Raw genomic sequence first — 27,185 nt, 5'->3', positions numbered from 1 at the left:
CAGTGAGTGAGTGCCATTTCGCTTTTATATATATAGATTCTAGATTATATTTTTTTTGTGCCAACTAAATATAAATTTGTTCATAATAGTAATATAGCATTTCATCATTTTTTGAAGATTTTCTTGATCGCTTTTCACTTTTATTACCGTACAGCTTACAGCTCTGTGGTTTTTGAACCAGGAAATATAGTTACATAACCTCAATTCACTGATAGTTTGTAAACAAATAGCAAATTTTCTGTAAAAATTTGATATTATAAACGATGACATTCTATTACCAACTTAACGCTAAACTAGTTTAACTTAAACTGGATTAGTAAATGCACTGAGAAAACCGATTCAAGTTTAAACTTCCAGATTATAACTTAAACTCGATTAACTCAAACGAGTTTAGCAATCTATACTGTGCAAACGGCCCTCTAAGAAGTATTGTCAAAAAGTGATAATGTTATTAATAATTCTCAAATGGCAAGTGTTGAACTTTACATCAGTTTGAATAAATCATTTTTGCCCTTCCACTAATGTTTTATGGCGTTTTTACTTTCCTTGCCCTATTACCATAGGTAAGGAAAGTATTGCTTTCCAAAAAAAATTAAGGTACCCCAATTTCTAAATTTCTATACGTTTCAAGGTCCCCTGAGTCCAAAAAACTGGTTTTTGGGTATTGGTCTGTATGTGTGTGTGTGTGTGTGTGTGTGTGTGTGGTGTGTGTGTGTGTGTGTGTGTGTGTGTGTATATGAGTGTATGTGCGTCTGTGTACACGATATCTCATCTCCCAATTAACGGAATGACTTGAAATTTGGAACTTAAGGTCCTCTCACTATAAGGATCCGACACGAACAATTTCGATCAAATGCAATTCAAGATAGCGGCTAAAATGGCGAAAATGTTGTCAAAAACAGGGTTTTTCGTGATTTTCTCGGAAACGGCTCCAACGATTTTGATCAAATTCATACCTAAAATAGTCATCGATAAGCTCTATCAACTACCACAAGTCCCATATCTGTAAAAATTTCAGGAGCTCCGCCCCATTAATGCAGATAGATTCCCAATTATCAGGCTTCAGATACAATTGAAACAAAATAAATCAAGTGGAGTAGATTGAGCATGAAAATCTCTACAATTAATGTTCAGTAACATTTACACCTAAAATTGGAAATGAGCTTTAAATTTGAGAAAATGTGATTATTCAATTGCAAATTATTGTTGATTCTATTAAATCATTCACTATGAAGAGATAGCAGACCTCATGTGTGTCTCCAGCGTTATTGCCCTGTCACCAGCTGGCTCAAATCTTTGAATAGTAGACTTGAGATGCGCGGGAACACTAGCGTCAGGTGATCAATTCTCATAACGGCAAGGAAAGTTGTGTGAGTGCGCCACACCAGATTTTTAAAAGTTACCGTTATTCTGTGTATTTGCTTTGTCTAGTATCAGACAAATATATGAATAATGGGTTGTTATTACAGCTTGGGTTTGGTGTGCCCCACCTCCTACAACCTGTCCGAGTTCCTGGTCTCTCAGCTGGCCGTCAACGTGAAGGATCCGCGCAGTCGCGACAGAGTGGCTCGCATCGCCGACCGATTCCAGGCCTCCGAACAGGGCCAGACACTTGGTCGCAAGCTGCAGCAACAGCTCACGCGCAACCAGCACATGCCCAACACGTTCATCGACAATCAGCTGTTCAAGGTCAAAACAACGTCTATTATTAGTGAAAGAATGAGGCCATCTTCCTATAATAGCCAGTAAGATGAGAAATCATATACGTAATAAACATCAGTAAGTACAGCCAGGAAGATGACGGACACGCCGAAAGATCTCGTTGTCACAGTGAGTGAATAAATTTGAATGCTAGTCGTTCTACCTTAATAAGAAAAAAGTGATTTAATAGTAATTGAGCAATAGACCTTGCTCATAGACTTTGATTGTATGGTAAGAGATACTGTGGTATCTTTCCATAATTGAAGAAATAAAACGTTGATGTTGTCAATACCACTTTATTTCTTCAAAAATTAATTCACATTACAGTACCAGGTTTCATGGTAGCACCTACATCAGATCTGCTGAAGATGTTGTAGGCGTTGCCATCAAACCTGGTTCTGTGATGTGAATTAATTTTTGAAGAAATAAAGTGGTATTGACAATATCAACGTCTTAGGTTACAGAGCTCGACCGACCGTCAGTGCGTACGTCAGTTGCGCTTGTCTTTTCCATAGAAATTCCATGTATCGGTACAGAGTAGGACTGACGGCATGCATTCGCATTGTCAGGACCATGCGTTTTACACTGCGTACGAAGACCGGGCGCATCCGTTCCATTGGTCGACTGATGCGCTATTGAAGCAAATAGAATCTTTCAGAGCTGTACTGATCAGTAGCTCGATCGCAATACAACCAATGTGCTGACACCTCTGCCTGACAATCAGCTGATATTAAATTGAATAGCATAATGATTGAATTCAATTAATAGTGTCATATTTGAATTCAGAGTTTTTCTATACATTTCTTCAATCATTTCTAAATTTTTTATTGGAAAAATCATATATCATTATTATCTACATTTATTTGATCCGTAGCTTAAAGTGACTGCAAGTATTCCCAATGATGATACAAGCTCGAAATAACTCATCAAAATTTCTGATGGACATTCAGAAGTAGTTGAAAAATTCATCTCCATCCTCAAGCAATGATGTAATTATTTATTCATTTATTATTTATTTATTTATTTATTATTTATTTATTTATTTATTTATTCCATTGGAATTACAGATCATAATTATAATAAATATAATATGATTGGGAGAAGACAACAGGCATAGCCCAAAACTGTCTTCTCCCAAATTTTTACAAATAAATAATTATGGCTCTGAATTTCCCTTGAAATGCTCTTTGGGCGACCATCGGGTGAACTTGATTATCTACGTCTATTAATCTTTCGTTTACGAAGATAATAAGCTTCAATCTGTGAATGCGTACATCTTGTGAGTCAGAAAAACTGATGTATGGATGCGTATGGAAAGGATAGTACTGTACATACGCACTGACGGTCGGTCGAGCTCTGAATGTGTAAAACTGATTTATGGATGCATATGGTCAGGATGGTACATACGCACTGACGGTCGGTCAAGCTCTGTAACCTAAGACGTTGATGTTGTCAATACCACTTTATTTCTTCCAAAATTAATTCACATTACAGAACTAGGTTTCATGGCAACACCAACAACATCTTCAGCAGATCTGATGTAGGTGCTACCATGAAACCTGGTACTGTAATGTGAATTAATTTTTGAAGAAATAAAGTGGTATTGACATCAACGTTTTATTCCTCCAATTATGGAGAAATACCACAGCATCTCTTACCATACAATCAAAGTCTATTATTAGCTATGAGCAAGGTCCATTGCTCAATTACTATTAAATCACTATTTCCTCCACCTACTGTCTAAAGTACTTACTTTACTCCCTGAAACCTAATACTAAAGTGTCACTTTTTCGCTTTTGATAGTAAAAAACAGAAAATCTCCCTAGGGAGTAAAAGTGACTCCATTTAAATAACATGGGGAGCATCTCTATTTCAAAAACTTACATGGTAATAGGTTAGAAGGTCTAAGCTCAGATGAGAAAGTGTAATAGAGGTGTCTGTCATTGAGTCAACTGAATTCAATACCACAACCAGAAATTTGATCAAATCATGAAATATATGTTTGTATGATAATTATTATATTCTTAATATTAGTAGACGATAAAAATTTATACAATTTTTAAAATATTTTATTCTATTCAAAATACCAGCCGACAAATATTTTTGATCTGCAATTTAAATCTGAACCTCGTGATCTGGAGTCAGCCATTTTTGGTAGCTGCTCAGCTGATATAATAAATTGTTACAACTTTTGCCGATAGATAGCGCAATCGGCAGTGCCAATCAGACGACCGGTTTTTAGGTTTTAGATTTTAGGTTATGTTGTTAGGAAACATTGTCACCAATACGTAAGTTATTAGAATGATTTAATTGCAGTTTCTATAAAAAAATGTAGATGGAGGAAAAATGTTGTGTACATCACGAGCGAAAAATACTCTTTCTCCCTCAGGAAAATTGTTGTCCTCGGCTTCGCCTCGGGCTTCAAACTTTTTCCCACGGGGAGAAAAAGTCATACTTTTCACTCTAGATATACAAATAACTATTTTCTTATTAAGGTAGATCGACTAGCATTCAAATTATTCACTCACTGTGACAATGAGATCTTTCGGCGTGTCCGTCATCTTCCTGGCTGTACTTACTGATGTTTATTACGTATATGATTTCTCATCTTACTGGCTATTATAGGAAGATGGCGGATCTGCCAAAAGATCTCTTTGTCACAGTAAGTGAATAAATTCATTTATTGAAGGAATTTGGCTGCTAGCCGTTCTATTTGATAAGAAAAAAGTCATGAGAATGGCTCTTGAAGAGTTGAAACTAAGAAAAACACAAATTGAAATAGTCAGCCACTTTTATTTATTATAATTATAATACTATAAAAACAGAACCTGGTTTTGTGGCTTCATCAGCCACATGGAAGAGCCACACAAATACTCACCATTTGCAGTCATGTTTTTCATTATGGAAAAGTGATTGACAATCTCTGCTATCTAGAGATTGTCAGTTTGGTGTAAGGGTAAGCATTCCTGACCGGCAATTGGGAGGTACTGGGTTCGATTCCCGGGCTGTCAAATAATTTTTGAATAGTAGCGCTCATCGAATTTCCATCTAGCTGTTTACCCTGTTGTCAATATTTGCAGTAGCAGAAGTCTTCGGGGTGAATTACAGCATTTAATTTGAATTCTCGTTGAGTGGCATAAAACTTAGGGAATATTATGTTGTGTGAATATTGGGGATGGTTTCTGACCAGAAATTCTAATATGGGGGCTAATTACAATTATTTATTAATCCATTTTACAGACCTATGTTTTCGAAATTTTCGCCCGAGCGGTTACGGAAGAACGGGAAGATGATCATGATTCAAGATCATGTTGTGATAATATGATATAGCATCTGAATTTACCAGCTGTAATAAACAGATAAATTATTGTGTACTGGTATTAATATGGTAGTTTGGAGTTGAAGTTTAGTTGATTGTAGATAATGATTCCTTAGAAGACCTATTAATAAATTATCACTCGCATATCATTGAGAAACTGGAAAATGTTGGAAAAATTATTCATCTCATGAGAGAGAGAGAGTTGTTCATATTGCATTCATTAATTACTGAAGACTGACATAATAATTTACAATTTTCTTGAATTGAGCTTAGCTTATAATTCATACTAAAAGGGAAGATGGAAAGAATATATGGAATTCTGTGTGATTCATCGTACATCGCATATTTCCTGGACCATCTAATGACAATTAACAATAATTATGAACGCATTAAATTAATCTTTGAAACACTCATTTAACCTGTCTATTTTTTTTAAATTCAACACTTTACTGATAAATATTACTTCCAATTGATCGAGAAGAATATGTTTTCGGAATAATAAATATATGCTGTATGACTATAAGCACATAGGAAGTCCGTATTGAGATGTAAATGAAAATATTGACTGTCAGATAAATTTCATGATTCACAAAATAAAGTTAAGTGTGACATGAGATACATTGACTTTTTGGCGGTAAGAAGTTAGCCGGGCAAGTTAGTGTATGTTATAAAGTGAATATTTGAAGTTTGGTTTTTGTTTTAACGGAAGTTTCATTATCAATCTATCTAAATTTGAAATTCTTTGTTTTATTCTGATTCATAGTTTCAGATTGAAGATTTGGTGTTGAAATTGAAGTGAACATAACCTAGATAATATTTGGACGATTTGTGACAAAATCAGGAAATTGAAGAAGTTTTGGGCAATAGCCTGTTTTTTCTTTTCCGACTATTGTATTGTTCGCTCTATCTAATAAATAAATAAATAAATAAATGTTTGTCAATTTGCAGGGCAAGGAGGAGAACGAATTCGAGAGCTACTTGTCAATCCAGCAGCCGCACTACTTGACTCAGCTCTACTGGCTGCTATGGCGGTCAGTCATGGAGATCAGACGCAACCCACAGGACCAACTGCTGCGCTTGGCCTTCTATATGGTCAGTAGTGTTGCTGTCCTTGTCTATCATGCAACAAAGCAGATAGCGCTATCTCTATCTAGCTTTGCTATGTTGTCAGTTTGCCAGAAATATTTCATTTTTACTTTTGACAGTGACTGTACAAATGTAAACAAACAATTCTTAGCCGCCATTTCTTTTTCTTCATTCTACCAAAATACTTCAGTACACAAGTCGAATGAATAATTGATTTAAAATGTATTTTTGAATAAATGAAATAATTTTTAGATATTACCATATGAGAAACACAAATCCTATACTATTAAACGAGCAATTTCTGTTTATATGTTTGGATGTTTAAATGTTTATATGTTTGGATCTCGAAAACGGCTCTAACGATTCTCACGAAATTCTGAACATAGTAGGTTTATAATATAAAAATTCGATTGCACTAGGTCTCATCCCTGGGAAAACTTGCTGAAAAACATTAAAAGGATAATTATTATTCATCCTTGAAAAAACAGCTGATAATAATTATTTCGTCGTCTGTTGATGATTGAAGTGAGTGAGCGAGTTCATGTGTGTGGGACTGTGTCAAAATTATGACTGATGATTAATCTCAATTTACTGTGATTAGATAGAACATTCCTTTATGAACTATAAATGTTATTATAATTTCTTCTTTCGTAATAAATTTTTCATGCTTTTGTACTCCAGAGCGAAGCTCGGTCCCCGATATATTTATACCTGAAATGACAATTTAAAAATTGATAACATTGAACATCCTAGACTTCGTCCATGCTTACGTTTGCCCACCGTATAGGTTATGGTACTGGTACCGGTATAAATAATATTGAAAGGCTATAACCGAATTATTTTCATTTCAATTATCTTATTATGAAAAGGATCTCTATTTGCTATTATTTTCAAGGTCCCCTGAGTCCAAAAAACTGGTTTTTGGGTATTGGTCTGTATGTGTGTGGTGTGTGTGTGTGTGTGTGTGGTGTGTGTGTGTGTGTGTGTGTGGTGTGTGTGTGTGTGTGTGTGTGTGTGTGTGTGTGTGTGGTGTGTGTGTGTGTGTGTGTGTGTGTGTGTGTGTGTATGAGTGTATGTGCGTCTGTGTACACGATATCTCATCTCCCAATTAACGGAATGACTTGAAATTTGGAACTTAAGGTCCTTTCACTATAAGGATCCGACACGAACAATTCCGATCAAATGCAATTCAAGATGGCGGCTAAAATGGCGAAAATGTTGTCAAAAACAGGGTTTTTCGTGATTTTCTCGGAAACGGCTCCAACGATTTTGATCAAATTCATACCTAAAATAGTCATCGATAAGCTCTCAAGTCCCATATCTGTGAAAATTTCAGGAGCTCCGCCCCATCAATGCAGATAGATTCCCAATTATCAGGCTTCAGATACAATTGAAACGAAAAAAATCAAGTGGAGTAGATTGAGCATGAAAATCTCTACAATTAATGTTCAGTAACATTTTCACCTAAAATTGAAAATAAGCTTTAAATTCGAGAAAATGTGATTATTCAATTGCAAATTATTGTTGATTCTATTAAATCATTCACTATGAAAAGATAGCAGACCTCGATGTCTCCAGCGTTATTACCCTGTCACCAGCTGGCTCAAACCTTTGAATAGTAGACTTGAGATGCGCGGGAACACTAGCGTCAGGTGATCAATTTTTATAACGGCAAGGAAAGTTGTGTGAGTGAGCCACACCAGATTTTTTAAATCAGTGTTTATCAATTTATCGATTATGTAATTGAATATATTTGTTGGCAGTTCATTGCGTTGCTGATCTCAACACCGTACGTGGGACTGACAGTCGACCAGAAGGGCATCCAGAACATCCAGGGTTTCCTGTACCTGGTCATAGTGGAGACCATATTTATGTTCAGCTACAGTGTGTTCCACACCTTTCCCTCCGAGCTACCAGTTTTACTGCGTGAAATCGGTAACGGCTTGTATTCGCCAGGCCCCTACTATGTTTCCAAAATGGTCATTCTGGTGAGTTATTATTATTATTAGCGTATGGCACATATATATAGACACACACAAACATATAGGTAGGTAGTCAAAGAAAAAATCTGGTCATGAGACCGTTGTCAGGTTAATAAGATATTGTAAATATATTAAATTTTGATGTCGAGGTTGTCAAGGTAGTGTAGTGTGATTGTGGAGAAGCCGAAATAAAATCATTTAAATCGCCTTGGTAGGCACGTATATTACAATTTCCGATGATGTGCTTCAGCGTCTGTCTAGCCTCTCCACAATCACAAGCAGGGGAAGGTAAATGCCCCAGTCATTAAGAGAGGCCCCGCATCTCCCGTGGCCAGTCCTAACCCTGTTGAGGGCCGCCCACGTCCGTCTTGGCAGTTCAAATCCAGCCACATTTACACCAACTGAGTACCTAAAGCAGATGCTGAGAGGGGCTTTTTCCACCCACTCTTCCTCCCAGCTTGCTCTCATGGAAAAATTTTCATCGCTCAGTTGCTCTGCCATGCGCATGGGAGGATGCCTTGACTTCAACCGATCACCCAAATCCAGAAGATCTCCATGGATTGGAAGTGCTCTGTTACTCTTTATCTTTTTGTATTTATCTTTTTTTTCTGGTGAGTTATTTATATTTGTTGCAATGAAAAACGAAATCTTTATTTCACAACAGGCTGTACTGTGAGTTTCACCGTAGATAGAAGATAGCACTAGAAAATATCCCATTCTATATTGGGTTTATGTTCCAATTTTCACTGTTAGGTAACTCAAGCCGAAAGCTGATGTAGTATTTTTGTGAAGCTATGTGACGCTGGTAAACACTTCAGATCAAGGAATTTGAGCCGAAAGACAAAGATAAGAATCTACCGCACACTGATTCTGCCTGTGCTGACCTATGCCAGTGAGGCATGGACCCTAACAAAACTGGATGAGAATATGATCAACATTTTCGAACGAAAGATTCTACGCCAAATTTTTGGTGGTGTGCAAATTGATGGAGTGTGGCACAGAAGAAAGAATAGGGATCTGTATGATATGTACGGGCACACCAATGCACTGGCTATTATTAGAGTAGGGAGACTCAGGTGGGCAGGCCATGTTGAAAGAGCTGATCACTCATATCCGGCTAAAAGAATCATGAATTACAACATGGAAGGAAGAAGCCGCCCTGGTCGACCAAGACTGAGATGGATGGACTCAGTCACTGAAGATGCAAGGAGGCTTGGGTGTAAGAAATTGGAGACGAGCTGCCATGGACAGGGTAGAATGGAGGCGATTGCTGGAGGAGGCCAAGATCCGTTTTGGATTGTAGAGCCGTGGATGATGATGATGATGTGACGCTGGTAGTCTCTCATACTGTGTCGTTCCCACACTCTCACCCAGCCAAAACAGTAATAATAGATAGTATAGTCAATAGTAATCGGCTTGCAATTTGGAACATAAACGACCTATACCACGGTATATCTTCTTATGCTATATTTTTTCTATGATTCAAACATAGTATTTGTATATGTATAGTAACAGGTAACCCGTGCTTTGCACCGGGGAAAATTGTTTGATGTAAAATGCTATCTCCTTATGCCCAGGAAACATCAGAAATAGTATATTTCGCACCTAGAGCAGAAAATGAGATTTTTCTGGCTCGAAATCGGTTTTCAAAAAGATTGAGAGCCGGAAAAACATGTTTGCCCGTGGTGCGAACGCTATTTTTCGCCACATACAAAAATAAACAATTATATATGTATGAGAATAGTTGTTTACTAAGCACTTCGGAAAGCAGAAGTGGAAGGTGATAGCTCTAGCAAATCTGAGGTAATCTGAATATCAGGAAATTGTCCAAGTATTTTAATTTTTTATTCTGATTTGTCTAAATAACCTAAAAGATGATGTTCAATTATGTGGGAGGTTGAGTTTATACTTTTTTATTCTTTCAAATGACAATAAGATGATATTATTATAAATGTTTTAATTATTGAATAATGAACTCAAATAATGAAAAGTTTTTTGATCAGCTGTTTTTTGATCACCTTTCATAGTTCCATGTTAGCGGCTGGAAAGGGTACTCTTTCCGGCCTAGGCCGGAAAGAAACCTGTTCTGACGTTAGACGAGAGTCGTCTGCAAACAATGTCTTTAAGATCTACGTAGGGACTGGAAAACAGCTGCTTTCTGTGCAGTGTGGCGAAAATAAAATAACAGTATCAACACAATGTGATACAGTATCAACTTAACTTAATTCTTTATTGGTTCATACAATAATTACATCATCAAAATGATAGAGAGAGAAAAAATAAAAGGTATCCTTGTACTATTCCTCTCCCAAACTTAGATAAGGTTACACATAGTCCGAAATAGGTCAAGTCTGATACAGTGCCGCAATCTCAACTTGATACACAACGCCATAATTTGATACAAAACCATGGGATATCTACTTATATGCTATCTTTTCTGTATGAGTGTGCCATACTGTTCTCTATGGGTGTTTCACTATCTTATCTAGTGTGAGTGTGCCACACCAGATTTATCTATTATCATCAATTATTGTTTTTAATTTTTCTATTCTTAATAATGTAGTTAAATTGGTGAATTTTTCAGTTGCCAAGCGCTCTGATCGAGCCAATCCTCTATTCGGCAACCACATTATTAACAATAGAAAACATAAAAACAATTAATGATAATAGATAAATCTGGTATGGCAATCTCACACTACTCTAATGATTTCCTCTATCCTATTGTTATTAATCTGGTTGGATTGATTAATTTTCGTTAATTTTTTCAGTTGCCAAGGGCTCTGATCGAGCCAATCCTTTATTCGGCGCTCACCTTCTACATAGCTGGTCTGTTTGGAGGAGTAATGGGTTGCATCCAATTCTGTATACCTGTCATAGCATGTGCAATCACCGCCACAGCTTATGGTCAGTTCAAATTCAATTTTCGAATAATTCATAAAATCTATATATAAATATTAATATCGGGGCACCGAGCTTCGCTCGTTATTTATTTATTGATAAACAGAACACAATGCTTCAAAATGATTAGGGAAGGACTAACAGGCACAACCCGAAACTGTTTCTTTCCCGAATTTTGATTTATACACTATAAATGGTCCAAAAAGTAGGTTATGTTTCATACACTCGAATTCAGGTTTAATTCTTAGTCAAAATATTTGAAAACAGAAAAGTTCTAATTTAGATTGTTTACAAACCAAATTGAATAACAAAATAACACTCACTAATCACTTAAAACTGTGAAATAATGATTAACTTTGAATATTATGATATACTCTAATTTAGAGTGATTAGATAAACCATGTCATGTCAACAAATCAGATTATTTTGATAAAGTTTCTAGATAATAAAATTATTTCTCGCGAGATACGGTAAGCTGATTGAATGATTACACAGCTGATCTCCCACACAGGCACACACATCTTCTGTTATCGACAGACGACGAAATTATCATCTGTTCTTCCAAGGATGAATTATCCTTTTAATGTCCTTCAGCGAGTTTTCCCAGGGATGAGACATAGTGCAATCGAATTTTATATCATAAACCTACTATGTTCCAAATTTCGTGAAAATCGTTAGAGCCGTTTTCGAGATCCGTTGAACATAAATAACCAGATATAAAAATAACCAGAAATAAAAATACAGAAATTGCTTGCTCAATATAATAGGATATGTTTATATATCTGTATGTGACCGGATCTCGAAAACGGCTCCAACGATTCTCACGAAATTTGGAACAAAGTAGGTTTATGATATGAAGATTCGATTGCCCTAGGTCTCAACCCTTGGATAACTCGCTGAAGGACATTAAAAGGATAAATTCGTCATTGGAAAAACAGCTGGAAATTTTGTCGTCTGTCGATACCGTAATGGAAGAGAGTGAACGAGTGCATGTGTGTGGGATCATCCAGCTGATCTCACGAGAAGAAAAATTTAGCAAGAGAAACTTATTTTCGTTTATTTATCCTTTTTTTAGAAAACATGTTTACTTCAAAAAGTCCAAAATAGTAACTGGATACTGTTAGTCATACATAGTATATTAACAAATATTGTAGTAAACATAGTATATCATTCTAAATCGAATTCATAGTATATCTATTTGTAATTGATGATGTGTTTGTTTTTTGAAGTGTGAATAAATTGTTATTTTGATGAGTGATAGTAGCTCAACCTATATTTTGATTTGGACTGTAGTATAAATTTGAAAAGGGACAATTTTGGGCATAAGCCTGTTGTGCCTCTTCATATAACTGTAAAAATAATTGTACGACTGAGAAAATGAATAAATAAATATAAACTATAAATTCAATCTTTCGTTACAAATTTTCTATGCTTTTACACTCCTGAGCAAAGCTCGGTCCCCCGATATTAAAAATTATGAAGGGAAGAATCGGCTTATACACGTACGGGATAGGAAATTCACGAATGACGCATCATCACGTCTCAACTACTGGACTGATTAAAATTGAAATTTCGCATGTGTTTTCAATTTACCGAGAATAGTTATAGGCTTGTATCAAATTCTTCAAGATTTTAGTAACTATGTATCTTTTCGGATGCAACACGTTGCTTTTGAGAAGATACAAAAGAGCATCTGTTGCTTATATAAAGGTACATTTTAGAGCTCTTTGCGTATCTTCCTGGATGCAACACGTTGCTTTTGAGAAGATACAAAAAATCATCTGTTGCTCATTGAAAGATACATAAAAAATGTTTGATGTATTTGAACGGGTAGTAGTATTGTATTCTAGTGGCCCTCCGCCGATAGGCAAAGCTACAGAACCGGGACTGTGCGGGATAGGAAATTGAGGATGAAGCATCATCACGTCTGAACTGCTTGACTGATTATTGATTAACTTGAATAGATTCCGTTCTTAATTTTTCGAGGATGTTTATAGCTCTATTTCAAATTCTTCAAGAGGTCAAATTTTCAGTTTATAATTTTTTCAGTTATACCCTTCCGGAGCACTGGTTACCTGCTTAGCTAGTTTGAAAAAAAATTATAGGTCACATTCGTATGACTTCAAGACCCGACTACTCAAAAGCTTTTTGAATTTGAATTGTGATTTAATATCATGCGAACCAATCAGAGGAGATTTCTTTATGGTAAAGCCTGAATTTGAATTTGAATTGTGATTTAAAATCATGCGAACCAATCAGAGGAGATTTCTTTATGGTAAAGCCTGAATTTGAATTTGAATTGTGATTTAATATCATGCGAACCAATCAGAGGAGATTTCTTTATGGTAAAGCCTGAATTTGAATTTGAATTGTGATTTAATATCATGCGAACCAATCAGAGAAGGCTTTACCATAAAGAAATATCCTCTGATTGGTTCGCATGATATTAAATCACAATTCAAATTCAAATTCAGGCTTTACCATTAAGAAATCTCCTCTGATTGGTTCGCATGATATTAAATCACAATTCAAATTCAGAAATTGCTTGCTCAATATAATAGGATATGTTTATGTATCTGTATGTGACCGGATCTCGAAAACGGCTCTAACGATTTTCACGGAATTTGGAACAAAGTAGGTTTATGATATGAAGATTCGATTGCCCTAGGTCTCAACCCTTGGATAACTCGCTGAAGGACATTAAAAGGATAAATACGTCATTGGAAAAACAGCTGGAAATTTTGTCGTCTGTCGATACCGTAATGGAAGAGAGTGAACGAGTGCATGTGTGTGGGATCATCCAGCTGATCTCACGAGAAGAAAAATTTAGCAAGAGAAACTTATTCTCGTTTATTTCTCCTTTTTTTAGAAAACATGTTTACTTCAAAGTCCAAAATAGTAAATGGATACTGTTAGTCATACATGGTATATTAACAAATATTGTAGTAAACATAGTACCGTATATGATTCTAAATATAAAGAAAATAAAAATCTCAGTACCCTTTTTTTAAAACATTTTATCACAAAATGTTTCGGTCATTTATGCCATTTCCAAGTGATATGAATTAAATAAATAAATACTACTGGAAGATTCTTAATTTGATCATATGTTTGTTTATTTTCTTTATATTTATATTACAAGTAGCCCTATACAGGAAAGAGATATATATGATTCTAAATCGAATTCATAGTATATCTATTTGTAATTGATGATGTGTTTGTTTTTTGAAGTGTGAATGAATTGTTATTTTGATGAATGATAGTAGCTTAACCTAGATTTTGATTTGGACTGTAGTATTAATTTTGGAAAGGGACAGTTTTGGGCATAAGCCTGTTGTGCCTCCTCATATAACTGTAAAAATAATTGTACGACTGAGAAAATGAATAAATAAATATAAACTATAAATTCAATCTTTCGGATGCAACATGTTGCTTTTGAGAAGATACAAAAGAGCATCTGTTGCTTATATAAAGATGCATTTTAGAGCTATTTGCGTATCTTTCCGGATGCAACACGTTGCTTTTGAGAAGATACAAAAGAGCATCTGTTGCTTACATTAAAGCTATTGGCGTATCTTTCCGGATGCAACACTTTGCTGTTGAGAATATACAAAAATCATCTGTTGCTTATTAAAAGATACATAAAAAATGTTTGATGTTTTTGAACGGGTAGTATTGTATTCTAGTGGCCCTCCGTCGATAGGCAAAGCTACAGGACCGTGACTGTAAGGGATAGGGAATTCAAGAATGAAGCATCATCACGTCTGAACTGCTTGACTGATTATTGATTAACTTGAATAGATTCTTAACTTTTCGAGGATGGTTTAAATAGTCCTATTTCAAATTCTTCAAGAGGTCAAATTTTCAGTTTATAAATTTTTCAGTTATACCCTTGCGGAGCACGGGTTACCTGCTAGTTTGAAAAAAATAAACAATTTATAGGTCACAGTTCGTATGACTTCAAGACCCGGCTGCACCAAAGCCTGTTGAATTTAAATTGTGATTTAATATCATGAGAACCAATCAGAGGAGACTTCTTTAACACACACAGTTAGGTTAGGTTAGGTTAGGTTAGGTTAGGTTAGGTTAAGGTAAAGCCTTCTCTGATTGGTTCTCGTGGCATTTAATCGTAATAGGCTAAAAATGTAGCAGTCTTTTGTGCAACCGGGCCCAATCTTTTAATCTGGATCCTTCCAATTGATGTTCTACCTAAAGGTTTATAATTTAATACGTTTTGTGTAGTTGAGAAGTTGATAGTGTGGTAATTATTCATATTAAATGAAAAAGACTAAGAAATTGTCAAAGACCACAGATTTCTGTAGTTTTTGACAATTTCTTAGTATTTTTAATTTAATTTAATACGTGTAGGAGAAACCTTTCTGCAGACATTCTTTTCATATGTCCCTTCTATTGAATCCGGTATTCTGTAACTTTTTATTCAAATAGTATATTCCCAGCTCTGATCGGATATATTCATTTCTAAAATGTTCTCTCCGATGGCAGCCCTTACTTAATTCTACGGCGGAATCGCATCTTTGCAGCTTTCAATCTTATGTTATTTATTCAAATTCACAATATTTACAGTCACAAGCAATAATATAACAAAAACATAGCTCAGTGAGATGAAAAATAATGAATAAAAAATTAAATAAATACCGTTCTTTTATCAGGGAAAAATGTATGAATTAGGAATAAACAATACTACCCTTCCGTAGAGTAGGACAGGAGTAGTATCATTATTCAATAAAATTACATTATAGATTTTTTTGAGTTTTTCCTGTAAAATTATGTATTTGTTACGTTTGCAGGTTGCCTGATTTCGGCCACATTTGAATCGGTTGCCACTGGATCATTGGCGTCAGTACCCATTGAGCAGATTAGTCTTATTTTCTGTGGAATCTACATGTCGTTGAGGTTAGTAATCTATCGATTTGTTTATTTATTTTTTTCATTTAGAGGCAATAGATAGTATACATGTAAAAACAACAGGCATTCACCCAAAACTGTTTTTAATCTTAATTTAAAATAAACCCTCCAGAGGTCATGAAGAGTTCATGACTTTGTGAATCATGTTTCATCAATTTTGAGTTATTTTTTGCAATTTTATTGTCATTACTTACTTACTTACGAAGCGCTACAGCCCTGCGTGGACCTTGGCCTCCTCAACTATTCGCCTCCAATCATCTCTCTGACATGCCTGCCTCTTCCAATTCCTCACTCCTAAGCATGTCTCCACATCTTGCAGCCAGCGTGTTCTAGGGCGGCCTCTTCTTCTCATTCCTTCCATTCTCCCAGAAAGCATCTGTCTCTGCATTCTGTTCACCTCCATTCTCTGTACATGACCTAGCCAGCTAATTCTTCTGGATTTTATATAACGTACTATATCTTTCCCTTGTAGCAAGGTGTTAATTTCAGCATTGGTTCTTATTCGCCATTCTCCCTCCTCACATACTGGATCTTCTCAAAACTTTTCTTTCAAAAATCCTCAATGAATTTGTGTTTTGAGAGTTGAGGAACCAAGTTTCACAGCCATAAGTCACCACAGGTCTTATCAGTGTTTGATATATTTTTTAATTTTTTCCTCTCGATATCAGTCTAGATTTTATCAAATTCCTGTTTGCAAAGTAGGCCCTGTTACCCTGGTCAATTCTTCTTCTTATTTCATTAGTGAGATTGTTATCTACATTGAGTTCAGTATCAAGGTAGGTTAGGTTAGGTTAGGTTAGGTTAGGTAACCTAACCTAACCTAATTAGTTAACCTAACCTAACCTAACCTAACCTAACCATTGAACTTAGCAACACTTTCAAATTTGTATTCACCAACTTCAAGATCTTCGGTTGTTCTCCTTGCCTGAGAAGAGGTAACTTTCATGTACTTTGTTTTGTCATTGTTTATTCTAAGACCTATCTCTATTCCTTTCTTTTCCAGTGTGAGAAACATTTCTTTCATGGCAATTGTATTTCGAGCTACCAATAATATATCGTCGGCATAGGCTAGTCCTTGTCTAGATTTGAAGATAATATTCCCAGTAAGGTTCAACTTTTCAACCACTTTGTGCAGAGCTAGGTTGAAAAGTAATGCTGAAAGAGCATCTCTTTGTCTCACTCCTTGAGAAACTTGAAATTCTCCGCTTGGTTTTCCTCCAATGAGTACTCCAATGAGTACTTTGGCATTGTTGTTCATTAGGACCATAGATGTCAGCCTTACAATTTTCCTAGGGAATCCAAAACTTTCTATTGCTTCTAGGAGATTTTTAACTATTACAGAGTCAAAAGCCTGCTTGTAATCTATGAAGAGCATGTTTAAATCTACATTGAATTCAGTGCATTTTCCATTGCATTATTGTCATTAGCTAAGGGAAAAGCTAACTGTATTTCAGGGAAAATATGAGAGGGAATAAAAAACTGAATGAGAAAACCGCCTGCCATGTATTTAGACGGATACATTGCCACACAAAAAACTACGATTCCCTACTATGAAACTATGAAGTTTCCTGTAATATATTTTTATAGTTTGGAAGGCTTTAAAATACGTTTTAAATATTATACCTACTTGTTATAACTATAGAATATTTTACCATTATCGTCTAAAACTATAGTGAGGTCCACGTTATAATGGCAGTAGGCTACATTAACATTGGTGTTACTATTCTTGTATATCGTTTGACAAATTATATACCTTTGATTATACCTTTATATACAAATCAGGCGATAGAAAATCTCCAGAAAATTATCGTCCTATCAGTTTAATTAGTAATTTATCTAAAATATTTGAAAACATGATAAAAAAGCGTATTCTTAATTATCTCAGGAAACATAATTTCATAGCAGAAAATCAGTTTTGTTTTCAATAGGGGAAATCCACTGAGGATGTAATGTCTCGACTGGTGAGGATTTTGTCTGAAAACTTCTTAATGAATAAAAAAACGTTTGCTGTGTTCTTGGATTTGACAAAGGCTTATGATACCATCCCTCATCAAACTTTACTTAAAAAGTTGGAAAATATAGGTTTTCGTGGAACAGTTTTCAAACTTTTTGAAGGCTATCTACAAAATAGATCCCAGATATTAAAATCAAGCAGAGTAAATCTAACTGAGTTCGGCACAGTTCAGGGCACAGTTCAGGGCACAGTTCTCTCACCAATGTTATTCTTAATTTACATAAATGACTTACTAAAAATTAATATTATTGGCTGTTATTCCATCTCTTTTGCTGATAATACAGCTCTAGTATTTTCTGGTTCTACTTGAAAAGAAACAAAACTTCTAACAGAATCAGGTCTCACAGCAGTTAAGTCATGGCTTGATCTGCACACGCTCACTTTAAAAAACGTATAATATGACTTTCTCGCCAACAAGAAATTCCATCCCTGCGGAAATGTTAAATGGTGGAATTAAAATTCTTTCGTTTGACTGTGCTGAAAGGAGTAGTCCGTCAAACTCAGATTTTGTTGTTAGGGACTGTAGATGTCAATCACTGACAAACGTGAGAGAAGTTAATAATAATAAATATAATAAATAATAAATAAATTGGCCTTTATTCAATTTCACAATAATTACATTACAAAATAAATCAGTTATAACATTTTATCGTAGGCATTTTTCTCCATGGCAAAGTGCCGTCTGGAGGAGAGAGAGGTTATAATTATATCTAGGTGTTTAAATAGATCAACATCTGAAGTGGAATGCACATATTGATAATATGTGTAAAAAATTAAATATATTGTTCATTCAGATTGAGCAGTGTTGGAGATTTAAAGTTATTGATGATGGTCTATTCAGCTTGTGCCCAATCCATATTTCAGTATGGTATAAGGGTTTGGGGGGGTGCCTTAGACACTCATTTCAATAAAGTAGGTGTGATTCAGAGGCACATACTAAAAGCTGCTCTCCAAAGACCGAGACGATATACGGGTCACTTTATGAAGAATTCCCGGTTCTGACAGTGAGACAACTATTTATAAAAAAATTAATACTTTATATCAATAGATCCAAAAAACATTTACTCCATACATTCCAGCTTACAATTTCAGATCGCCATCAAATTACCGTGTTTCCAGGACAGACCTAATAGTATGCCGTAGACAGTTCCCCTATGTAGTAAAGAAATAAATAAATTGACCTGTTACTCGATAATTTAATTTTAGATAGCATCAAGTACTAAAAAAAATGATGGGCTACCCTTACAGCTTGAAAAAAAACAACTCCAACCAGTTGCAAGTTTTAAGTACCTGGGTTCAAGTGTACAGAGAGATGGAGGGCTTGATGTGGAAATACAGCATAGAATAAATTGTGGATGGATGAACTGGAGAAAAATGAGTGGTGTTCTTTGTGATAAGAGAGTGAATTGTCAAATGAAGGGAAAAGTGTATAGATCAGTTGTGAGGCCAGCTATGCTGTATGGAACAGAAACATGGCCCATTTCAAAGAAACAGGAACGAAAGATGGAAGTGACTGAGATGAGAATGTTAAGATGGATGTGTGGAGTTACAAGAAGAGATAAAATAAGAAATGAATAATTCATTCAATTATTGATCAGAGGCACTGTAAAAGTTGGACCACTGGGAAAGAAAATGCAGGAGACAAGGATGAGGTGGTTTGGGCATGTACAGCGACGGGAGGAGGATTATGTTGACGAAGAGTGCAGGTTTTGGTTTTGGATGGTGTGAGAGGACGAGGTAGACCTAGGATGAGGTGGGAAGATAGAATAGCGGCTGACTTGCGGGAGAGTGGTTGGAGGAGAGAGGAAGCATTGGATAGGGCTTTGTGGAGAGGCAGACTAAGAGGAAGGAATGCCGACCCCATTCAAATGGGATGAGGCACAGCCAAAGATGAAGAAGAAGAAGAAGTACTAAAAAAAATTGATTGGATTAAATCAACAAATGTTTTTCACCTAATTCACAACACAATTCTATTTTTTTCTCTAGGATTGCCATCAAACTTACATACAGTATAAATATGTGTTTTCCCCACTTTCACCTTGATTGAATTGTATAGTTATAATATTATAGTTTAGCTTACCTTGTTGAATCAAAGTTTTCTATTGGAAGTAATAGTATTGTTTTCTGTTTTGGTACTCGTCACCGGCCCTCAAACTCTGGTTTTGCTGGTTTCGCCCAATTAGTATATTATTATCATTAAATTATACTTCTTATTCTAAAATATTACATTTTGTAATCTGTATTTAATTGTGAACATATTTTGTAAGGCAATAAATTTGATCTGATTTGACAAAGCTGATAGGGCTATCATTTTTTGCTCAACGTTGCCAGATCATTCTTTAATTGTATTTTGCAGTGATGTGCCGTTCCCTTTCAATGGAATCAAGTACCTGTCCATGTTCTACTATGGAATTGAAGCCGTGTCCATTCTCCAATGGAAACAAGTGGACAACATACGTGAGTATAAACACAAATTCATAATATACATCAATAAAATATACATATGATAGATTATTCATCAATATACTAAATAATATGTCTCAAAAACGTGTATCACTAGATCAAGAAACGTTCTAGAAAGATCTAGAACGTGTATCGATAGATCAAGGCTGTGCAGCAGGTTTTAGTATCTTTTTACTGGTAGTTTAGTATCATTTCACAGTTTTCGATCCAAATAGGTACTTTGAGTTGTCAAAATAAAAAAGATTCCCAGTAACATTTTTTCTATTACTGTTTTAATTTTTTATACATGAGTGTCTAGAGTTGGACATTTCAAAACATAATTTCAAATTTAGTAAAATTTTATCAGATAAATTCATCAAATTTCGAGGTTGATTTCTTCAAGGTATTGTTGATAATTAAAAAATCTTATAATATTGATGAAATAAAAACACATAGATGTTGTCAGTTTTCTACACTTAATTTGGTACACGACCATGGTTTCGTGACCACACAGGTCACATTTTCAAGCTAAACTCAGTTGAAGTTTTATAATATTATTTGAGAAAGTTATTATCAAACAAAATGACTTGAAATAAATGACTTTCTACACTATGAACAGAGATTTTCTGTAGTGAAATTTCCACATTTAAATCTATATAATAAGAGAGAGTAGGGTTGTGTTTGTTCGTTTGTTCGCATCAAAACATGTCAACTTGTGGATTGCATACCGGAAAAATGGGAATGATTTAGATCTACAAATTTTGCATATAGATTCTAAAAATATCAATCTCGTGCACCTGGAAGCCCAAATTTCAATTTTCCTTCTAGATTTTTCAGAATTAATGTTTAAATTTCATTAATGGTACATTCAATTTCATTAAAAAATCACCAAATCATATGGTCGAAATCAAAAAAGGAACATCTGTTTCTATATTGCTTTCTACCTGGAAAACATAGTTTTGAAACTTCGTTTTCCTGATGCAATGTACACGTGGCATGGATTATTAATTTTTCAGCTAGAAATTTTTTTGAGACAAATGCTAATTATAAACGTCTACAGTTTCATCAATGCTGTATCGGCATTATGAAAACGCATGCAGTTAATATGTCTTTCAATGAAGGTGTTGTTATTTACATAAAGAAATTATATTCTTCCATTTTTATTTAATTAAATTTCAAAATTATTCGAGCCCTGATAGAATGACTGACTCACTGTACATAGGTCTATTTTGAATTCTTCTAGATTTCACTACGTCAAGTTTTAAGAAAGACCCTTGCGAAGCACAGGTTACCTGCTAGTGTTAAATAGAAGCGATATTGTCAGTTCCACATAATTATTTATTTGTGCCAAACTTTCAATACATCTAAGAAATTGTCAAAAAACCACTGATTTATTGATAATTAGAAAGACCGGTTTCGGTTATTACACCATTGTCAATATCTGATAAACTAAAACTAAATACAAGAGCAGCAGAATTTATACTAGTAGGCGAGTACTGCTATTGGTCAAGGGCATGAACGCCTGCCATTGGCCCAGCTAGACAGTCTCCTCCCACTCAACGGTGTGACAAAATGGCGGCTTAAGCAATAGAATCGCCATGATAACAAAATTTAAATTTAAATACCGTTGAGTGGGAGGAGACTGTCCAGCTGGGCCAATGGCAGTCATTCATGCCCTTGACCAATAGCAGTACTCGCCTACTAGTATAAATTCTGCTGCTCTTGTATTTAGTTTTAGTTTATCAGATATTGACAATGGTGTAATAACCGAAACCGGTCTTTCTAATTATCAATAAATCAGTGGTTTTTTTGACAATTTCTCAGTCTTTTTCATTCAAAATCATGTATTAGATTCTAGGCCTACACTGCGACGTTGCAATATCGTAGGCCGGGGCCTTGTATTAGAGGTGGCTATGCCTTTGTGCATTGGAACTTTAGCTTGGCCTGAATGAATTTTATGGAACTTACAATATCGCTTCTATTTCAGATGGAATTAAATAGAGAATGCATTTATTCAAATGCTAATTACAGTAGCCTCTCTCTTAACCGGACACCTTTTAACCGGACATCGGTTTAACCGGACTACACTCCATGGTAGTGACATCTCTTTAACCGGAAAATAATCATCAGCACATCGGTTCAACCGGACTGTACAGTACTTCTGCACCTGCCACGAATCATAATGGCTGTTTGGTTTTAAATATTTCAAATGTAAAAAGGCTTAGCAACTAACTATTTTCTTGTGTTTTGTGTTCACAGATATCATAATAAAGCGTCTAGTTTTATTATTTTTACGTAAAAGTCATTATTGGCTTATAAACTACAAAATATGCGTACCAATTTAACGACTTTTAGGGAACGTCGGTTTAACCGGAAAAAACGTTATCCGGACTGGCCTCAGTCCCGATGAGTCCGGATAAGAGAGAGGCTACTGTAATATGTAATTATTATTCAACGAAAATCCTAAATAAAATGCTGTAAATCACCCCGAAGACTTCTGCTACTGCAGACATTGACAACAGGGTTAACAGCTAGATGGAAATTCGATGAGAACTACTATCCAAAAATTAGTTGCCAGCCCGGGAATCGAACCCGGTACCTCCCAATTGCTAGTCAGGAATGCTTACCCTTAAACCAAACTGACAATCGCTGGATAGCAGCGCTCATTTTATAAGAAGCCATAGCGGCCAACCAGTTACAGATGGAATTACAGATGGATGTTACAGGAGTTACAGATTGATATTCCATCTGTAACTGGTTGGCCGCTATGGCTTCGTATAAAATGAGCGCTGCTATCCAGAGATTGTCAGTTTGGTGTAAGGGTAAGCATTCCTGACTAGCAATTGGGAGGTACCGGGTTCGATTCCCGGGCTGGCAACTAATTTTTGGATAGTAGTTCTCATCGAATTTCCATCTAGCTGTTAACCCTGTTGTCAATGTCTGCAGTAACAGAAGTCTTCGGGGTGATTTACAGCATTTATTTAGGATTTTCGTTAAATAATGCTTCTATTTCACTTCAATTTTTAACTTGATAATTGATTGATGACATTTGTTTATCAGCATGTTCGGACGTGAAGGGTGCGCCGTGCATCAGAACAGGGGACGGAGTACTGGACTACTATGGGTACCGATCCACAGACATAGGACTGGATCTGCTCGGACTTGGAGCCATTTATTGCTTCTCTCACTTTATCGGCTTCCTCTCCTTTGTCCGGCGAAGCAAGCAGCAAGCTGCCTACTGACACGGTACAATCCTATTTTACTTTCCTTGCCCTATTACCATAGGTAAGTAAGGAAAGTATTGCTTTCCGAAAAAAATTAAGGTACCCCAATTTCTAAATTTCTATACGTTTCAAAGTCCCCTGAGTCCAAAAAAGTGGTTTTTGGGTATTGGTCTGTATATGTGTGTGTGTATGTGTGTCTGTGTACACGATATCTCATCTCCCAATTAACGGATTGACTTGAAATCTGGAACTTAAGGTCCTTACAATATAAGGATCCGACACGAACAATTTCGATCATTTTTGTATATCAGCTGTGCTGAATAGTGAGTTGTGTTTTTCTGGCTCTAAATTTTGTAAAATTACTCAAAAATTTTCCAATTAATGGTGATTTGAGTGTGATATTTTTGTTTTTTTATTCTGTTTTCAACCGTCAAAATTCAAGAATCTTAGTTTTTGTTGTTTTTGAGTGAAAATGGACTAAATTTTAGTAAAGTGAAATCATAACCCTATTTCGGACTTTTAAAAAGTTATCTAAATTTGGGAGAGGAATAGTACAAGGAGTATCCTTAGTTTTTCTCTCCCAATCACTGCTTCTTTGTGAAAAATATAAATAAATAAATAAATAAATAAATAAATAAATAAATAAATAAATAAATAAATAAATAAATAAATAAATAAATAAATAAATAAATAAATAATAAATAAATAAATAAATAAATAAATAAATAAATAAATAAATAAAATGCAATTCAAGATGGCGGCAAAAATGTTGTCAAAAACGGGGGTTTTCGCGATTTTCTCGAAAACGGCTCCAACGATTTTGATCAAATTTATACCTAAAATAGGCATTGATGAGCTCTATCAACTGTCAAAGGTCCAATATCTGTAAAAAATTCATGAGCTCTGCCTCATCTATGCAAACTTTGATTTTAGATTCCCAATTATCAGGCTTCAGATACAATTTGAACAAAAAATTTCAAGTGGTATTACAGTACCGTAGACTTTTCTAAGCACCACGGCACCTATTCAATTACACACCAATCATATACACATTTTAAACTCTTTTCTGTATAGGGCTACTTGTAATATAAATATAAATAAAATAAAAATCTCAGTACCCTTTTTTTGAAAAATTTTATCACAACATGTTTCGGACATTTATGCCATTTTCAAAACTTGATAAAATATTTATAAATATTTACAAATATGTGATAAAATATTTCAAAAAAGGGTACTGAGATTTTTATTTTATTTATATTTACACATTTTAAAATTAGTGCATTAAGGTCCGGTTTCCGAGCTCGGGATTTAGATAAGTCTTAGACTTTAAACAGCTGGAGTCAGAAAATTGGTTTTCCAAAACGGGGCGTAGTCGCAGTCATTGTCATAGTCACGTTAAAATTAAATTCCGAGAAACTAGAAAATTGAACACAAAATAAAATAAAGAGAAAATAGTGTAAAGTTTCAGCTATTTTCAATTATTTAGGAATGTCTAATTTCGTCAAGGAAAAACGTTTCCAATTATAGAAATGGGAGAATAAAAACTACGACTACTGTTATATAAGCTGCGACTACGCCCCGTTTTGGGAAGCCAATTTTCTGACTCCAGCTGTTTAAAGTCTAGAACTTGGCTGAATCCCGAGCTCGGAAACCGGCTCCAAATATTATTATTTTTCAACGAAAATCCAAATTGAATGCTGTAAATCACCCATTAGCTTCCCCAACTTATAACTGACATCTTATTTTGCAGGTTCCCAAGAATGGTTGCCAAGAATGTCTACCAGGAGATGACTGAGTGATAAAGCTTATGAAGTGCAACATTTTCCCCTCATATTTCCGATCATTGTCAAACTTCAATGCTTAGTCTACATCTCTAATTCTATTTTATTGTTGTCTTGGTTTATGTATTCTCTTTTATTACCGTATAGTTTATTGTTTCCATAAAATTTCAATGCATTTTTCTATATATTCAGTAGGCCCAGAGTTTGGTAATAGTGTAGCGATGAGAAGAAGTAGGAAAAACAGAGAACGCAAAAATACAGTACGCTAATTTTTATATTTACATTATAAACTTTTCCAAGTGAATTTGAAATAGCTCAGAAACATAACTACAAACATATTCTGCTAGACACTTAGGAATGTGATACCCAATTCCTGTAACTAGTCTTGTCTTGAAAATATTATTTCTATAATTGAATATTTTATCAGTTTTCAACTACCTATTTTCGATGACACTACAGTCTAATTTTTGAATATTAGTTATTAAAAACTAGTACCTACTCACCTGTGGAGCGCTTGGGAAATTTTCAAATCACAGACTTTTTCAACACTCAGATTGTTGAAAATGGATTTGAAAATATCCGAAAGTGCTCCACATGTGAGTACCAGTTTTTAATAACTATAATATTCAAAAATTAGACTGCAGTGTCGTTGAAAATAGTTCAAAAACGGATTATTACATGCAGCTCGTCATGGATAGTGAAATAGATGAGTGAATATTTTACTAGTTTTCAACGTTTTATCGAAACAGAAATTGTCATCAAATAACCATTATCAAATTATTAAAAATTTTAGACATGAAAAGTATCAGCTAATATTAAAACATGCCAATAAATGCATCTCTATTGAGCTTATAGTAGTATTAGTATGCCAAGCCCACCGAAATGATGTAGGTACTGTATTACTTCAAATTTTTTAGACTTCTCTACCTGTTGTCTCCATGGAATAAGTTAATAGAAGATGGCTGAGAGGTAGTTGCACGAGCACCCATCAAATTTAACCAACCTAGAATGACGTCATAGTGTTGTCATCAGATTGATGATTTTTTTACAGCGGTTAAATTCGATTCGATTCTCGCTCAACTAGCCATAAGCCTTCCATTATATTATCAGAAAATATTACCATCGATGGTTTAATCACAGTTAAAGTTTAACAGGCTTTTGTGAAGCAAATATATTTGTATAACAAAAACAGGTGCTCACAGGTGCAATAATTGAAATTTTTAATTACTGTAGTCATTAATTTTTAGTCTTTGACTCAACTTGGTGTTGGTAATGTTAATCTATCAAGTCATTAATGATAAATCTCATGTCTAGTATATAGTATATAGTAACTGTAAAAGCTCAATGAAGTAACGGAAATGTAGAGCCTTTTTTAAAATCTCTTTTATATAAATTTGCTACAATAAACTTACTGCAGTTTTATTGAAAGGTGATTTCAGATACTTCCAGTTGAGGCTGGCAGGCAGGTGCTTCTTAAATGTTTCTTCAGGAAATAAAATATTTTGTAATTCTATTTAATGATGCTTTATCATTTTTTTTAAAAACATTCAGGCCTGGTTGCACAAAAGCCTGTTAAATTTGAATCGTGATCGAATCCCTTCTGAACTAATCATAGAAGCCTTTTATCTTCGAAAAAGCCTTCTCATGAAATTTAATCATAATTAAAATTTAATAGGCTTCTGTGCAACCGGGCATTTATATTTTTATACTCCTAGTATGATGAACCTTTCATCCTGAATGTATGTGATTCATGAATTTATTATCAAAATATCAAATATTTTTGTAAACGTTTTACAAATACCTTTAAAAGAT

The 27,185-nt window shown here is 34.9% G+C and overlaps 1 protein-coding gene across 1 annotated transcript in view; it reads left to right on the top strand.

The window, feature by feature from the left end:
• Window positions 1-26,911, top strand: part of LOC111059307 (protein scarlet) — a 54,170-nt gene extending 27,259 nt beyond the window's left edge. The window contains 8 exon segments of the mRNA XM_039419731.1: window positions 1,470-1,689; window positions 5,969-6,112; window positions 7,870-8,094; window positions 10,857-10,992; window positions 15,795-15,900; window positions 20,283-20,383; window positions 23,429-23,614; window positions 25,343-26,911. Coding sequence (XP_039275665.1) covers window positions 1,470-1,689; window positions 5,969-6,112; window positions 7,870-8,094; window positions 10,857-10,992; window positions 15,795-15,900; window positions 20,283-20,383; window positions 23,429-23,610 — 1,114 coding nt within the window. The 3' untranslated portion in view covers window positions 23,611-23,614; window positions 25,343-26,911.
• The last annotated feature ends 274 nt before the right edge of the window (window positions 26,912-27,185 follow it).

The sequence above is a fragment of the Nilaparvata lugens genome, chromosome 1, assembly GCF_014356525.2.
Source record: "Nilaparvata lugens isolate BPH chromosome 1, ASM1435652v1, whole genome shotgun sequence".
Classification (NCBI taxonomy): domain Eukaryota; kingdom Metazoa; phylum Arthropoda; class Insecta; order Hemiptera; family Delphacidae; genus Nilaparvata; species Nilaparvata lugens.
This window is presented reverse-complemented; position numbering and strand designations above follow the sequence as displayed.